Here is an 18123-nt window from a genome sequence, read left to right as displayed (position 1 = left end):
TCCTCCTTTTTCATGATATCATCTATCTTAGCGTTTTTACCTGTACCACTGGCAGAGAAGCATCCTCATAGCATGATGTGACCACCACTGTGTTTGACTGTTGGGATGGTATTTTTAGGATTGAAAGCTTCCCCTTTCTTATGCCAAACATATGCAACATCCATATGTCCAAAGAGAATTTAGTCTCTTCTGACCAGAGCATGGATGACCACAAGCTTGGATCTCGATCTAAGACACCCCTCACAAAGGCCAGACGTGCAGCCCGATGTCTCTGGGTAAGGAGTGGTGTCTTTCTGGGACGATGTCCATAAAGACCACCTCGATGCAAAATTTGCTGAACAGTGGATCTTTATACCGTCGTTCCTGCTTGGTGGAGGGAGTCCATTAGGGCTTTGGTGGTGATACGAGGGTTGTTGCTTGCGTTGTGGCAGATCTTTCTAGAGACTATAGAGGATACCATGTGCCTCCTGCCACTCCCATCCAGGTTTTTAACAGTGTTGAACTTCTTGTTGAAGTTCACTTATGATCTCGAACTTCTTGATTATACTCTGTACGGTTGATACAGGAACATCCAATTCTTTCAAAATGGCCTTGTAGCCTTTGCCTCTAGGATGGGCTTTGACAATACATGAACGTACTGTAGATCAAGACATAGTTCTTTCTTTTTGGCCATGATGACAGTGCTGAGGATAATTAAAGCTTTGCCCCCTTAATTAATTATTTGCAGAGCAGGTGATACCATTTAACATTATTAGGCCTAAATTGATTTGGGATAAGAATTTTAAATTGATTGTCAATGATTATGGTCATGTGCACTTTCACAACAGAAGGTTTTTTTTTTCTTTCTGAGATTGGCAATAGGGTATGATTAATTTTGAACAGTTTCAAAAGATAATCTCTGGCCACATCTACTGATTATGCGAATAATGTTTAACCAACACATATGCAGGATTCTGCATAGCAGCTAATAGATATTTGATACAATGAAAGTTCCACCAAAGTAGTTTTTATCAATTAAAAAAGAAAAGAAAAATGAAAGATTTTTCCAAGGGGAAAAGGGTATGAATAATTTTGAGCACAACTGTGTGTGTGTGTGTGGTTACCCCATCCAAAGAGCTTCTATATATATATATATATATATATATAGCTTTTAACTATATATATTTAACTATTTGACTATCCAACGTTCCTGTTGGATAGTCAGGTAATGCTTGTTCAATCCTGTAATATAATAGCAGCTATTAGTAAAATGACCTATGGCATTCTCTCTCTTGTGTGGTTCTTTATACCAAGTTCCCACATGTTATTTGATGCTATAAAAACAGGGTGTGGCGTCATGATTGTGTGCTTGTGACTGGATCTGCAGGAGTTTGGGTAAGACTTTGATACAGCGGCTCCAGCTCATGATCATTACTGCACAGACTCGGGCTCCAAATAAATCACTACTGTGCAGACTCGGGCTCCAAATAAATCACTACTGTGCAGACTTGGGCTCCAAATGACGTCACTGGCGTAAGATGACAGCCACCATAGCTGGGTTATTTTAGCCTCACTTTTCTAGCGGAAGAAAGTGCAGACACGGTTTCCTTTTTTTTTTTTTTTTTTTTTACAGTCTATGGTCCCAGATCTGAAAAATGCCAAATCTCATTGCCCTTTACGCACAGTAAATCCACACTATCTCTAATACAGCTTTGGAGTGTTATTTTAGGCTAAGCATAGCCCTGGAATTCACAGATGTTGAGGAAAACTTTGCCGTGTAAGTCATTAATACAGGAAATACGTCATGTAAGTTGTCAAGTGCAAAGACCGTAACCACTGAGACAGACATTGTGCAACAGGCCTCAAAAACTCCACCCAAATACAACACTTACCAGGAAGAGACTGACTTATTTCTCCTCTCTGTCATACCAACTCTCTTCTTTCTTGACAAAAGCAAAAACATAAAAAGAATCGGCGTTCAATAAAGATTGAAGAGAAAAACGTTCAAAATGGATTTTTGAGAAGTTTGTTTTTAAACAGAAAGCAGATCTTTGTGATTCTTGTTGTTTTTCATTTTTGCAACATCATTCAGAAAGTGAAAGTAAAGTTTAGATCGCTGGAGCTCGAACAGTGAAAATGGCTTCACTATCGGAAGATGATTATTTTTGTCCTGTGTGCTGTGAAATCTTCAAGGATCCTGTTGTTTTATCATGTAGTCACAGTGTCTGTAAAGAGTGTCTTCAACAGTTCTGGAGAACCAAGGAAACTCAGGAGTGTCCTGTCTGCAGGAGAAGATCCTCAAATGATCATCCTCCATGTAATTTTGCGTTAAAAAACTTGTGTGAGTCGCTCCCGAAGAAGAGAAAAGAGAGCCGTTCATCGGGATTTGAGGAGCTCTGCAGTTTACACAGCGAGAAACTCAAACTCTTCTGTCTGGAGGACAAACAGCCGGTGTGTTTAGTGTGCAGAGATTCACAGAAACACGTCAATCACACATTCAGACCCATCAGTGAAGTTGTTCCATCATACAAGGTAAGACAGACCTATGTGGATTAAAACTTAAATCATAAGTTGTATATTAACAATGTATAAATTTCTCAGTAGGCTACCATTTTGCTCATTCTTTGCAGCTATTACATTAATGAACATATTAAAGAAATCTCTGGTTTCTTATGTTCACTTTAAATTCCAGGAGGAGCTCAATACAGCACTGAAGTCTTTGCAAGAGAAACTTAAACACAAAGAAAAAATTAAAGGGGAGTTTGAGAAAACAGTTCAACACATCAAGGTGAGCACTGATTCTTCTGACATTATTCACAAATTTGTTTAGAACAGCTGAATTGTTTGGCGGGAGGAGAATCTTCCATATGACGGCGCGTTGTTCACTCTGAGTGTAGATCCAGTGTGCTGTGTTTGTAGAAGTCTAGCATTCCAATCAGCATTGGCGCCTCTAAGGCCTCCACTCTTGTCAAACTCCGCCTCCACTTGTTCGTGGGAGGATCACTTTGAAATTGAAAAGGACAAAACTCACAAGCAAGCATGGAGACAACATACTCAACCATGTTTTATTTCCCTTGTAAATGAGATGAATTTTGTGTTCACGCAGCAGGTCGTCCAAGTGTTTAACTCACTCTATCTCAGTTGGACTAACGTGCCTTAACCTTTAACCGTCTGCACTTTCAGTGAATCATTTTAGGCGAACACAGACAACATGTTTAATATTCATGAGCCCAACAGTTGACAATATGCATAAATCTTAATGAAGATGTGAGCTGAGAGAAGTCGTCATTGACTATTGAAAGTTAAAAGATGACAATAATTTAAAATTGAAGTAACTTTTAGTTTTCATCTCAATGCACGTTTTTAATACTTTTTCACAGAAACACTAAATTAATGACAATGTCTCAAGCATCAGCAGCTCATAACTGTATTTAATTTATGCATTCATTCATATGTGTGAATTTGTTCTTTACATATACAGTATATATATATATATATATGTGTGTGTGTGTGTGTGTGTATGCATACTTCATTCAGTGGGTATGCTTACAAATGCTATCACATATAAATTGATCTCATTAATAGCTATTTAAAACGATGATTTTGTGACAAAAAAAATTTAATGTTTATTTTTCCCCTACAGAGACAGAACATCTACTACAGTACTAGTGCTTCAGAAAGTTAAAATTGTAGTTAACTAACCCACATTTATCTACTCGCTCTTCATGCTGCTCCAGAATAAGTTGCATCTTTGAGATGACTGAAGTGAATGTGATTTGATTTCAGTCTCAAGCTGATCACACAGAGCATCAGATTAAACAGCAGTTTGAGAAGCTTCATCAGTTTCTCAGAGATGAAGAAGAAGCTACAATCACTGCACTGAGGGAGGAAGAGGAGCAGAAGAAGCAGATGATGGAGGAGAAGCTGGAGGAGATCAACAGTCTCATCTCAGCTCTTTCACGACTGATGTGCCGCGTTACTTGGGCAACCTGCCCTTCAGAGTCTGGAAGAAGATGCAGGACACCGTCCAGAACAGTGAGTCTGGAGAAGATCTGCGCTCTTACACACACTGGAAATGATACATGGGGGAAGATTTACAGATTTAAAGATGCCTGATATGTTTCTTCAATAGGAGAAGTGTTGTTAATACATAATAATCTGTGTTCGGTTCACTCTTCATCATTATATGAACATCAGAATAAAAGCAGCTGTTGATTGTGTCTCTTCAGCTCCTGTGATTCTGGATCCAAACACTGCAAATCCACGTCTCGTCCTGTCTGATGATCTGACCAGTGTGAGATACAGCGAGGAAAAACAGCCCCTTCCTGATAATCCAGAGAGATTTGATGAGTGTCTTTGTGTCCTGGCTTCAGAGGGTTTTAACTCAGGAACACACTGCTGGGATGTGGAGGTTAAAGAGAGCTCACACTGGAGTGTTGGAGTAACTACAGCATCAAACCAGAGGAAGGGAGATGAATTCTTTAGCACTGCTGTCTGGAGTGTGCGGTATGATCAGTATGGACTGTCTGAAAGGTTTGGTTTTCCTGTTAAACAGAAGCTTGAGTGTGTGAGAGTTTGTCTGGACTGTGACAGAGGAACAGTGTCATTCTCTGATCCTGTAACTAACACACATCTACACACATTCACAACCACCTTCACTGACACCGTCTTTCCATTGTTTCGTAATCTTGATGAAAAAACCTATCTGAGGATTTTACCAGTTAAACACTAACAACAGAAAATCACTGTTGAATCTGCTAATAAATCAATTACAAAGATAAATAAATGTAAGATACAAGATAAGAATAAGATATAAAAATCTTACATATTTATTCTGTGGAATCAGAAATGTATGTAGTTAATAGTACAAACTGGCCAGTACAAACATAAGTTTGATATTCAAATGGATAAATATGAATGTTCTGCATCAGTAAAAAAGGATAATGATCTTTAACTTATTTGATCCAACTTATCTTATAAGACTAGAGTATGAGAACACTCCTTCAGAGCTTCTTTTGAACTTTACAGCTTATTTTGTTTGTTGTAACTTTTCCAGAGTATTACAAATAAAAATGTTTTATGCAAACAATAATATGCATTTGTGACACTTGTGAACACACATAGTGTAAACTTGTAGTTTATTTGGCTAAGCAGAGTATTAGCACTACCTAGTGGATATATTGGGTGAATTACAAGTGGCATTTTGGTGTACTTAAAAGACACTGAAGGACACTCAGAATCAGAATACATTTTATTAGTCAAGTGAGCACGACAGACTGTTGTGCAATTTGTTGTGGTACTGGGCATTCCAGTACTAAACATTAATACATTATATAGAATATTTACAAAAATGCAGTTTACGCAAGTATAGGCCTATGCAAGTTGTTTACACACAGAGTACAGGTGCAGAGATTTTCTGTGCAGGTGTCCTGACATTTCATCCTACCCGTCAGATTGTCCTACCAGAGCTTACTGCACATGTGCACATACTGTATACATTTTCTCACATTGAACAACACATAATTACTGTATTTGCATTACTGTAAGGGTAGGTTTAGGGTTAATAAAACATAATCGAATGGGTAGCATTTTTGTTGTGGCATTGACAGGGTAGCACAAATCGTCAGGACACCGGTTTATGAATAGTGAATGAATTCAAACGTGTAAGAGCTTCTCTTATAATTTCCTCTGAAGCTGCTCCACGTTTTGAGTGTGTTGAGCTGCAGGTCGCTACTTATTTGATCCAACTTATCTTATAAGACTAGAGTATGAGAACACTCCTTCAGAGCTTCTTTTGAACTTTACAGCTTATTTTGTTTGTTGTAACTTTTCCAGAGTATTACAAATAAAAATGTTTTATGCAAACAATAATATGCATTTGTGACACTTGTGAACACACATAGTGTAAACTTGTAGTTTATTTGGCTAAGCAGAGTATTAGCACTACCTAGTGGATATATTGGGTGAATTACAAGTGGCATTTTGGTGTACTTAAAAGACACTGAAGGACACTCAGAATCAGAATACATTTTATTAGTCAAGTGAGCACGACAGACTGTTGTGCAATTTGTTGTGGTACTGGGCATTCCAGTACTAAACATTAATACATTATATAGAATATTTACAAAAATGCAGTTTACGCAAGTATAGGCCTATGCAAGTTGTTTACACACAGAGTACAGGTGCAGAGATTTTCTGTGCAGGTGTCCTGACATTTCATCCTACCCGTCAGATTGTCCTACCAGAGCTTACTGCACATGTGCACATACTGTATACATTTTCTCACATTGAACAACACATAATTACTGTATTTGCATTACTGTAAGGGTAGGTTTAGGGTTAATAAAACATAATCGAATGGGTAGCATTTTTGTTGTGGCATTGACAGGGTAGCACAAATCGTCAGGACACCGGTTTATGAATAGTGAATTAATTCAAACGTGTAAGAGCTTCTCTTATAATTTCCTCTGAAGCTGCTCCACGTTTTGAGTGTGTTGAGCTGCAGGTCGCTGTGAGCCAATCATTATCTGCTCCTTTCTCCAGAGGTCAAAACAAAAATGAGCAGCTGAAATCTTTCATAAAGATTTTCAGTCTTCCATAAAGACATTTTCAGTCGCCAGGCGTTATTGTATTGTTGTGTTCATAGCGTGCAGCTCGTGAGGATTCAGGGAGGTATTCCAGAAAGCATTATGTTTTTAAAGGGATGGGAACACAAATTAAGATATTTTTTATGCATTCCGAGAGCTCTTTGACCCTCCCATAGACAGCAAGGGTACTACCATGATCAAGGTCCAGAAACATAGTAAGGACATCAGTAAAATAATCCATGTGACATCAGTAGTTCAACCGTAATTTTACGAAGCTATGAGAATACTTTTTGTGCACAAAGAAAACTAAAATAACGACTTTGTTCAACAATTCTTCTCCTCCTCATTCAGTCTGGTGTGGCTTGCCTCCATTTTGGAGAGTATCATGACGCATGCGCACACTTCCGCTTCGTGTAAACAAGGCATGCTGACACATGTCCGTGTTGACGTAAGCAGCAGGGCAATGCGCATGCATTGTTTACATGAAGTGGAAGTGAGCGCACGAGTCGTTTCGGCTTTCGGTTCCAAAAACGGATATTACTTTCAGCATAGGCAGGCGCCCCCCTTTTTTTTTCTAGGTTTTTAATGTTTATTTTTCAGTGTTAATTAAAGTGACACTGGGAGTAAAAAAAAAAAAACAGGAATATCATTAGGAAATCCTAATGCCATCAAGGAAATCCAAACCCCATCAAGCGCCGCCACAGCCAAATGGGTGCCTTGAGCAAAATTTTATTGTTGTGCCCCCTCCCCCAAATATTATGGAAGTAAAAAAACAAAACAAAAAAACACCTACTATAGGGGTCAAAATAGAACTTCAATAAAGCATAAAAGTAAATAAATAAATAAATTGTAATTCAATTGTATTATTTACAAATTAAAAAAAACTAAAATTACACACATTAAATACAACATTTTAAAAGATTAAATATCAAAATAAACAATAATAAATTTAATTTAAAAAAATCAAAGGCAGCGGCTATTTACACTAAGCGCAAATAGCTATATTCCATTTACACTATGATAAAATAGCAGGATTTTTCTGCTATTTATACTACTTTTTGCAAATAGTGGCAATTATCTGCACCAAAGTATTGTAGTGAATTATAAAACAGTATGCAATAATAATGTATTGAGTGTAAATTATAATTTTTATTCAAATTTAAAAAATGGATGCCTTCTTATTGGGACAATAAAGGCCTCCCTACACCTACCCTACCCGATACTTTATTTTCAACTTTTCGATTATTTCCTCCATCTTTATTAAAATAAATGCCTTTCCATTGCGATATGAGATTTGAAAAAGGAGGGAAAAAAAGTTTGGCAAAAGGCAGATTCGAACTCGGGTCGATCGCATCAAAACAACTGCGGCACACACTTTACCATCTACGCCACTCACTTTACCATCTACGCCACTGGAGATGTTGCTTGTTAATTGTGTTTTGTAGTGTTGACTAGCCCAATCACACGTAGGTGGGCGGAGTTAGTGTAAATAGCTTCTGCCAACAAGGCGGGCTATGTTTCAATAGGAATAACTGAGCATTACATTCGCGAGTCATAAGCATATTACAACAATTTACGCTTAACTAAGAATAATGGTCAAATTTATAACTGTTAATAGTCTAAAATAAGATCTTCTTTATGACGTATGCAGCCTACAAATGCGACATCCGGAGGATGCAGCCTTCCGTTTGAGAAACGGCCTTCGTTTAAATAGACACTCCGAAAATCAACGCTGATATAGCTACGTCATCTGCTGGAGCATTCCAAATTTCAACATTTACAAAGGCACTCCTGCTTTTCTGGAGGCGAAGTCGTCAATGAGCTCATCATATGATAATTAAAACATTAATTAATGCTGATAAATGTTATTAACGTCAACAGCCAAAAAAAGTTTAACAGGATTATGAACGTACCTTAAAGGCATGCACGGGCTTCATCTTGGGCTTTTTACCTTTTTCTGTTCTCGGCGCCGGACTGCTGATGTTCTGCACCGTTACTTATTTCATTTTTATTTATTAGAAAGGTATATACTGTTCTAATTTAATTCTGTAAATTCGTTTTTGATTGTTTTTCGGTGCATCAATGTTGACTACTAAGAGCGTGCTTGCACAGGCAATTTAGCCGATTTCATTAGATTTGCCGACATGTGAAATACAAATCCTGTCTGCAGTGCAGCCTTTCTTTCACACGCATGATTCGACTATCAGTCGACTATAGCAAGGCTCGATGAATCTGATTTGACTATGTATTCGGGAACACCCCTAGTTTTGAGTAAGCGACCTCTAGCGGCAAAACGTACACATTGTGCCTTTAAATGAATGTTTTGTGTGTCAATTTAACTATAAATTACAGTCATGACATATTTATGTAGTATTTTCTGATGCATTATATTTTTAAACTCTGCTCTTCTATGATCCTGACAGATGAGCCATATCCAGCGAAAAACGCAGGATATAAGGGTTCAGTGAAAGTGGTCTGGACTCTGTGAAGAAGAGTCATTTTGTCAGAGATGCTGTAGAAGGACAGAGTTCCTGCTCCATGATCCAGATACACTCCTACTCTAGAGGAGCAGACAGCAGGGACTGAGACTTTCTTTTTGTCATGTGTGAAATAGAAATTTTGTAGATAGAAGCTGAATCTCCAGGACTTTTTGTTGTCACCAAGTCTACAGTCATCACTGTCTCCTTTACGTCCAATTCCTTTGTAACAAACTGCTACAGCCCATTGCTTTCCACTGCACTCGACCTCCCAGTAACCGCGACCACACAAACCCTCTCGACACATGACATTCACATATCTATCAAATCGCTCCGGGTGATCAGGATAATGCTGTTTTTTATATGTAAATGATACTTTCCTGTTGTCCTCAGATAGTTTGAGGGCATTGTTTGTAGTGTTTGGATCCAGGTGAAGTTCACAGAAATCTGAGGAGGAGAAATGAAAAAAAAAAACATCAACAGATCAAATATTGAACAAAGTACACTTTGGTTCCAAAATGGTCACACTGTAACAGATCATATACTTATCAATTATTCAATGTTTGCCTCAAGGAAACCGCAGTTGAACTCACACTGCAAAAAATCATTTTGGGTCTTGGCAACACAGACTTTTGACACTGAAGAGACAACACAAAACAAACATGTGATTAATCTGTTGCTTTAATCCTGCAGAGTATGAATGACAATACAATATATCGAAATATTCAGACCTTCTTGTGATATTTTAGCTGTTTGTTGTTGACAGATGTCATCCAAAACCTCCTTAAATATCGAGATTGAAACATCTTTAAAATACAGATGAGTGTGTTGTGTAATGGGAACGTTTTCAAATGTGGGTAAAACACACACAGACTGACAGCTCTGAAACGAGACAAACAGCTTGTTATGTTAAAGAGACTATTTTAAAATGTGAGTCAGTATAGAAACATGGCGGTATACTGACTTTCATTACCTTCAGAAAATTGACCTGATCCTCAGTAATCAGTAGTTTTTCAATCTCAGCTTGTCTTTTTCTGAGTTCTGTCAGCTCTTGATCCAGATGTCTGTGAAGTTCCTCTGCTCGAGCTATCTCAGTCTTCTCCTGAGCTCTGATCTGCTCTTTAATCTCAGAGCGTTTCTTCTCAAGAGAGCAGATGAGCTCAGTGAAGACCTTCTCAACGTTCTCCATGGTCTCTAGCGCTGAACTCTGTCAGAGACACAAAGATCTGATCATGCAGATCATCGTTGTGACTCAAAACAATGTAGATAGACAGTAAATTAGTGGCTGTCAAGCTCCAAAATGGACAGAAGTCTCAATAAGAACATTGTGAAATGTATAAACACTTTTTATATCCATTTTTGGAGCTCAAAACCCATTGGTCATCATTGTCCACTTTTATTGAATTTAAAAGATCTACTTTTGTGTGTCAAACAAACTTTAAAGCTAAAGAAGACATAAAGACACATACTTGAAGAAGCTTCAGAGCTTCACTGAGCTCCCGCTGACCCCTCTCTCGCTCCTGGATCAGTTTTTGGCACGTCTCCTTTATCTCCTTTAACTCTTCCTAAGGATGTTAACATACAAAATAATAAAACAATAGACCCTGGTAAAGGGGTGTAACCAGGGAAATCAAAATTACAGACTATAAACAGTAGCGGCTCCTGACTGTAAATTTTGGTTGGGCAGAGCCTGGGTCTTAGCACTAGTTTATCATAAATATTTTGTAAGCTTTATATTCTAATCACTGAACGCATGCAGAACACTTTTGGCAGTTGCTGCGTTATTCAGCCTGTGCTCTGACAGGCTTTATGTACTAAGTCACGATCACCCGCATAAACTGCTACCTTAGAAAAATAATTGCCTTAATGTAGTATTTATTGTCTCCGAGTGTTGTTTTGGAATATTACAAGTTGTGGAGGAAATCCATAGAGGAAAAAAATCCATGTCTATTCTCAAACGTAAAACAAACACAACAGAACTATATAAAGGCTATTTGCATGAGCACGATTAAACAAAAGTATTTATGCATTCATTATTTTGATATGCTACTCCACGTAGGAAGAACAGATGTGCCAAGTTACTGACCTGATGCAGACTAATATCTGACCGAAGCAGATGTCATCTTAGTCTGGAGTCTTGAACACATTTACAATTATTGATTGAGTTTATATAGAAGTCTATGTTTTGGATGAATATTTTGGTAGCGCTCTGCCCCACCTGCCCTTACAGACGAGCCACAGCTGATATAAATGTATGCTATAAAATAGTGCATTTTTTATTATTGCTGATATTACCTTTTTCCTAGTCCACTCTGAATCCACAGACACCACACTGTGTCCTTTATGATTATCAGTACACAAACAACAAATGCACTGACTGTCGTCCTGACAGTAAATCTCCAGAAGTTTCCCATGACTGAGGCAGATGTTCTCCTGAATGTTTCTGGAGGCTTCGACTAGTTTGTGCTTCATGAACGCTGGAGATTGATAGTGAAGCTGCAGGTGAGTTTGACAGAAGGAGGCCAAGCACTGCAGACAGGACTTTACAGCTCTGCTCTTCTCTGTAGTGCAAACATCACAGTCCACAGCAGCCGTTTGTAGGGCCGTCTGCTGCAGTGTCTCCATCATCTCAGCTATCAGAGTGTTCTTCTTCAGTAGAGGTCTCTGACTGAAGCTCTCTCTGCATTGGGGACAGCGGTACGGCGGCTCCTGCTCCTTCTGGCCCATGCTGCTCATCCAGTAACTGTGTCCACAGGGAACCGTCACCGGCTCCTTCAGTCCATCCAAACAGACTGGACAGCTGAACTGATCCACAAACCGACTCGCTGCTGATTCTGCCATTTCTTTCCAGTGAATTTTGACTTCAGTCTTGTAATAAGAGCTGTTTCGCCAAGAAAAGCAACAATATTTGTCAAATGCTATTTTTCACTTAAGTGAATTACGTATGGATGCTATTTTACAAAGTCCAAGTATCTAACCAACAATACTTTAAAAGAAGGGTAATAATCACAATGTTAATCACAATTTTTTGACTGAGGAAAAAACAAAAAACGGTTCTCTGCTTATCAACTGCAGGCTGCAAATACTGTTGCTTGTGCTGTCAATAGAACTCGTATTTAGCCCAGAATAGCCTTTTTTCAGACATGATCACCATAAAAATAAGTTTGTCATTTTAAAGTGCCCCTATTATGGATTTTTATCAATTACATTTTGTGCCGTGTGTAATGCAGCTGTATGTGAATGTAAACAGGCTGCAAAGTTGTAAAGCTGAAAGTGAATCATAAATAAATATTGTCTCTAAAAAGAAAGTGGACTGAAACGAGTCATTTTTTTCCTTTGCACAGTTCATTTAAATGAACTGCTTCTTTTTTTTTTTAGATTTAAATTCAAATCCCATTCCGCGAATTTCACATTTCACAAATTCTCATATTTGCATACCCTGTTGAAAAAACCAGCATATGCTGGTTAGGTATGTTTTGAAGCTGGGATGCTGGTTTGAGCTGGTTTAAGCTGGTCCGCCCAGCTTAAGACCAGCACATGACCAGCTAAGGACCAGCATAAACCAGCAAAGGGCCAGCATAAACCAGCAAAGGGCCAGCATAAACCAGCAAAGGGCCAGCATAAACCAGCAAAGGGCCAGCATAAACCAGCAAAGGGCCAGCATAAACCAGCAAAGGGCCAGCATAAACCAGCAAAGGACCAGCTTAAACCAACTCAAACCAACATCCCAGCTTCAAAACATACCTAACCAGCATATGCTGTTTTTTTCAACAGGGTAATGCCCGCCTACATTCTACGTGGACCTCCCGCGAAAACTTGAACCACCTTCAAATGCTGTAGCAGGTTCGTGTGGATAACATAATGTCGAGAGGACGCTGTGCTCTGTGCTGTGAAAGTAAATTCTGTTTATTTTCACTTCCAAAGGATGAAGCTGTGATGAATCAGTGGTTAAAATTCATCTTTACTAAGATACTACAGCAGCATAATCACAACTTTTTGTTGTGTTCTCGTCATTTCACTGACGACTGCTTCTCCGAGTAAAATGTTGGATTCCTAAACCGGTCGTCTTTGAAAGATGGGTCAGTGTCATGTTTGTTTGGACCAGCTTGCTCCTTCGAAACTCAACCTGTAAGTATGATTAATAATTGTTGCGTTGATGTTCTGTCGAGCGTGCAAAATATGTAGTTGTTGTGATACACTCAGTGCAGCTGTAAGTCTCCGGCTAACTCATGTTATAGTTCTGCTAATCAGCTGTGGGTCCGCTATTATCTAGAAATGTGTTGATTAATATAAATGGTCTGTTGTACTTGGAGTCATGATAAAGGATGGAGCAATACGTAGGTTACAACCTGCAGTGCTTTATCAGTTCTTTGTCTGTGTTCAGCTAATGCATTTACCATTTTTGTTTGGGTCTTTACAAGCTGTGAGTCCGGTTCACTAACATAAGTGTAAAACGACTTATTACTTATTGAACAGCTAATGCAGCATATGGCTGCGTTAGCTGTAACAGAGATGTGTAAGATAGATGTGTAAGGGTGTGTAGTTTACAGTTGCTTACTGAAGGCCCTGACTGAAACCCCACGGTATGCCACTGCATTGCATGCATGTAAACCTGTTGTTGGGGACTCCCAAAACCAGATTATAAACATTTCAAATACCATAATAGGGGCACTGTAAAGAATTATTGAAATTATAAAGAGTAAAAAGTATAGCTTTGTAGTATAATTATACAATCGAATATTCTGTTTGAAAAGCTTTACGTTTTTATTAGATAACAATCTAAAAATAATCGTTTAGCAATGAAGTGCAAAACTAAATTTAGTCTCACCAGCTCTGAACAAGTTACAGGAGTAGAAACGATCTGTACACACTTATGAACTAATATATTATTGCATGCGTTTTGTGTTTAAAAGCTGCATTTTGGATATTATGAAGTCCTTACCCCGGGAGAAATACACCTCAAATATCATTTGCTTTTACAGCTTTGCCCAAAAGAACAGTGTACCGGATCTATTACAGCGGCTGAAATCACGCGTGTTGTGAGGAAATAGGTTTGGTTGGTTTCATTTCTCTTGGTTTTTACTTCCTGGTTTTCAGTGCGTAAACAAAATGGGCGTGTCTCAAAGATGAGAGAGATGATGAAACACACAGAGAGAGAGAGAACTATAATGTTTATTTTTTTATTTTTTTCATATGATCGACTGGTGAACATTATTGGACTGTAATTATTAAACTTAAAACATTTAAAATAGATTATTTCTAGGCTTAAAAAAACAAGATTGAAAATCATGAAAGCAGATTATCTTGACCACAATTGATCACAGCTGATATTTCTACAGAATATGAAAAATACATTTGATAATTTTTTTATGTAAAATGCTGAATTAAATATTCTACATGAATCTATGTATTTTGACAGTTTAGTTAAATCACTTAATAATGACAGACAAATTAAATGACAAAATCTCAGTCAATGCAATACATGTGAATTACAGATACAGTACACTTCAATAAACGATACACTTGTTTTTAGCTAAAGGAATGTCATAATAATAACAGACTATGAACTGATATTAAAATGACTGAACTTAATTGGCCTTACATGTGATAAATAATAAAGATATCTGAAATGTAGCATAAACAAATTATTATATCAATTATAATCATTTTAAAATTAAATTATAAAAATACAAGCAAACTTGTGGGACAGAGGGTTTTCTGCACCAATTCTAATAAGGGTTTATTACCTCAAGGGCTTAAAAATCACATTCCACTTTGAAATGAAAACCATCATCCAAATCTATATCAATTATTTGTATACAAATCCCATTTTAAAATAAAATAAAATATTCCTTTAAATCTAAAACGTCCGACATAAATGTTCAAATCACTGTTACCTAAAAAGAAAAAAAGGGTAATTTTCTAAAAAAAAAAAAAAATAGGTAAGTAATTTTACCTCAAAAACCAATGGAATAAATCTAAAAATATAGATTTTTTTATTATTATTATTAAATCATGATTAATGAGAGCATAACCATTTAATAAATCTTCTAAGACGAGATTTAATGTGGAAAAAGTGGCGGAAATTTACCCTGTGCTATACTCTACATAATGACCTCTTGTATTTCTGAATAGTTCAGTTAATTTATGGTATAAATTCTGTTAAATCAAGAGGAAGTCTCACACGTTCATAAAGACAGCTTTCGTCCGCGTTGCAAAATAAGGTGGATACTTGGTCTTTTTTCAGCTCTATGATCCTGACAGATGAACCGCATCCAACTTTAAACGCAGGGTATAAGGGTTCAGTGAAAGTGGTCTGGACTCTGTGAAGGAGAGTCATTGTGTCAGATACTCTGTAGAAGGACAGAGTTCCTGCTCTGTGATCCAGATACACTCCTACTCTAGAGGCAACAGGGATTGGGACTTTTTCTTGAGCATGAATGAAACTGAAATTCTGCAGATAATAACCCAGTCTCCATGACATTTTGTTGAAGCCAAGTGCACAGTCAACAGTGCTTCCTTTACGTCTAATTCCACTGTAACAAACTCCTACAGCCCATTCATCCCCACTGCACTCGACCTCCCAGTAGAAGCGACCGTACAAACCGTCTCTAGACAAGATATAGGGACGCTCATTAAACCGCTCTGGTTGATCAGGATATTGCTGAGCTTTATCTGAAGATAATATTTTCCTGTTGTCTTCTGACAGTTTGAGGTTATTGTGTGCAGTGTTCAGATCCAAGTGAAGATCAAAGAAATCTGAGGAGGAGAAATGGACAAAAAACAAATGTTGAACAAAGTACACTTTGGTTCCAAAATGGTCACACTGTAACACATTGTATCCACTGATACTTATCGGTTAATAAGTGTTTCCTTTGAAGAAACCTCGATCACACTTACACTGCAAAAAATCATTTTGGGTCTTTGGTTCTGGAGGGTTTGTAACATAGACATTTGACACTGAAGAGTCAAAACAAAACATGCATACGGTTAATTTGTTGGTTTAACCCTACAGAGTATGAATGGCAATATAACATATAAAAATATTCAGACCTTCTCTGGATATTCTGGCTGTTTGTTGTTGAAAGACGTCCTCCAAAACCTCCTTAAACATTGAGATTGAAATGTCTTTAAAAAACAGAGTGTGTTGAGTCATGGGAACGTTTTCAAATGTGGGTAAATCACACGCAGACTGACAGCTCTGAAATGAGAAAAATACAGCACTGCTTGTTATGTAAAAGACAATGAAAAATGTGAAACAGTGAGTAAGTACAGAAACATGGTAGTATACAGTGATGAAATGACTAGCGCTGTGACGGTGGTGCAGTGTTTGGGGATATACAGTTGCAATCAAAATTATTCAACCCCATTGCAAATCAGGTTTATTGGCAAAATTTACAGATTTTCAGCTGTTTGCAATGAACAAATTAAACAAAAGTAATTGAAATTGCTCAACACAGTGAGTGAGCAAGTGGTTTCCCCAAATTCAACTGAAAATGCAACTTTTAATGACTTCTGCAGTCTCAAAATTATTCAACACATTCATGGCAAACATCTTTAGTAGTTAGTGGAGCACCCTTTTGCTGTTATGACCTGCTGCAAACAAGATGCATAGCCAGACACCAGCTTCTGGCAGCGTTCCATAGGAATTTTTGCCCATTCCTCATGAGCAATGGCCTCCAGTTCAGTAATATGCTTGGGTTAACGTGCTGCAACCGCCTTCTTCAAATCCCACCATAGATTTTCAATCAGGTTCAAGTCAGGTGACTGTGATGGTCAGTGTAGAATATTCTGCAAACAAGCCTTGGTGGAATTTGAAGTATGCTTGGGATCATCGTTGTGTTGGAAGGTCCAGTGACACCCAAGCTTCAGCTTCCTCACAGACGGCATGATGTTTTCTCCTAGGATTTCCTGATACTTAAATAAATCCATCTTGCCTTCCACACGCTGCAGGTTTCCAGTGCCAGACATACCGCTGATTCATAGAGCCGAAAAGTTCCAGTTTTGTCTCATCACTCCACAGAACAGAATCCCAAAACTTCTTTGAGCAAATTGGAGCTGACTTTTCTTGTGCTTTTGGGTCAGTAGTGGTGTACATCTTTGAGTTCTGGCATGGAAACCATAGATATGAGCATGGACAGAGGCCATCTCTTTTCTAATCTCTTCAAGTCTTCTCCCAAAGTTTAAGCAAGTGACAGTTGTTGTAAAAAAATTTTTATCTTCCACTGCTTCAAGGCATTTGCTTTTGCGCTGCCAAAGAAAGCTAAACTAAATACTGGCATGTGTGGAATATGTGCTATACAAATAATTTTGAAATGCTTTAATAAAAAGCACAAACTGTGTTAAATAGAATTTGACATGAAAGTAAAAAGGTATCTGTCTGTCACAGTTGCTACTGTGAGGATCGAAGGAGCATGGTGACGATGGAGAATATCACGGGGAACAATCTTTATTTATCCAAATAAAGACTTACAAGAAGGAACACACACATAGCACAAGGGATGGTCGATAGACACCGGACAAAGGAACCAAGGAACAGAACCCACTATATACACGAGACTAAATGAGGATAATTACTAAGACACACCTGAACAGAATGAACACAATCAACACGAGGGAAACTGGGTCACGGAGCACATTGGGAGCAAAACAGAACTCAGGAACACAGGGGCTGTCCATGGGTGTGACATTACCTCCCCCTCCCGGAAGGCGCGTCCACGCGCCTCATAACTTCCAACGGGGAGGGGGGGTGGGTGCTCTGGAGGCCTCTAGGCACAGGCTTACACGGGACTGACGGCCTCCAGGGTGGTACCCGTTCCGGGACCCATGGCGGATCAGGGAGTTCAAGGGGCCCGGAGCAGGCAGACTAGGGAGCCATGGCGGAGCAGACAGTTCAGGGGGCCATGGCGGAGTGGCCTCCTTGGCCTCTGCCCGGCCTCTACGGCCGGAGCCCTATAGGTCCCCCCCCCACAAAAAATTCCTTGGGGGAAATTTCAGGTTCTGAGGCCCTCCGTGAGCCTGACATAGGAGCAGCGGCCCTCCCTGGGCTTGACTCGGGAACAGGGGTCCTCTCTGGGCTT

General features: G+C 38.6%; 2 protein-coding genes and 1 pseudogene across 3 annotated transcripts in view; 1 reads left to right on the top strand and 2 right to left on the bottom strand.

Moving 5' to 3' along the window:
- Nucleotides 1-1877: 1877 nt before the first annotated feature.
- On the top strand, nt 1878-4906 carry LOC107751636 (nuclear factor 7, ovary-like; annotated as a pseudogene).
- Nucleotides 4907-8424: 3518 nt separating this feature from the next.
- On the bottom strand, nt 8425-11928 carry LOC107751627 (E3 ubiquitin/ISG15 ligase TRIM25-like). The gene is made up of 6 exons (XM_016567368.1): nt 11339-11928; nt 10513-10608; nt 10017-10250; nt 9775-9925; nt 9637-9681; nt 8425-9490 (listed from the first exon to the last, which is right to left on the bottom strand). Exons 1-6 carry the CDS (start codon nt 11882-11884, stop codon nt 8952-8954), a joined length of 1611 nt encoding a protein of 536 aa, XP_016422854.1. The 5' UTR covers nt 11885-11928; the 3' UTR covers nt 8425-8951.
- Nucleotides 11929-15030: 3102 nt separating this feature from the next.
- LOC107751626 (tripartite motif-containing protein 16-like) overlaps nt 15031-18123 on the bottom strand; it is a 12037-nt gene continuing 8944 nt past the window's right edge. For both annotated transcript variants that reach the window (XM_016567366.1, XM_016567367.1), the window contains exons 5-7: nt 16097-16244; nt 15944-16003; nt 15031-15802 (exon numbers count right to left, since the gene is read on the bottom strand). In XM_016567366.1, the coding sequence (XP_016422852.1) occupies nt 15189-15802; nt 15944-16003; nt 16097-16244 (822 nt within the window). In that variant the 3' untranslated portion in view covers nt 15031-15188. The remainder of the gene's footprint in view (nt 15803-15943; nt 16004-16096; nt 16245-18123) is intronic.

This window comes from Sinocyclocheilus rhinocerous, unplaced genomic scaffold (assembly GCF_001515625.1).
Source record: "Sinocyclocheilus rhinocerous isolate Xijiao unplaced genomic scaffold, SAMN03320098_v1.1 scaffold1553, whole genome shotgun sequence".
NCBI lineage: Eukaryota > Metazoa > Chordata > Actinopteri > Cypriniformes > Cyprinidae > Sinocyclocheilus > Sinocyclocheilus rhinocerous.
This window is presented reverse-complemented; position numbering and strand designations above follow the sequence as displayed.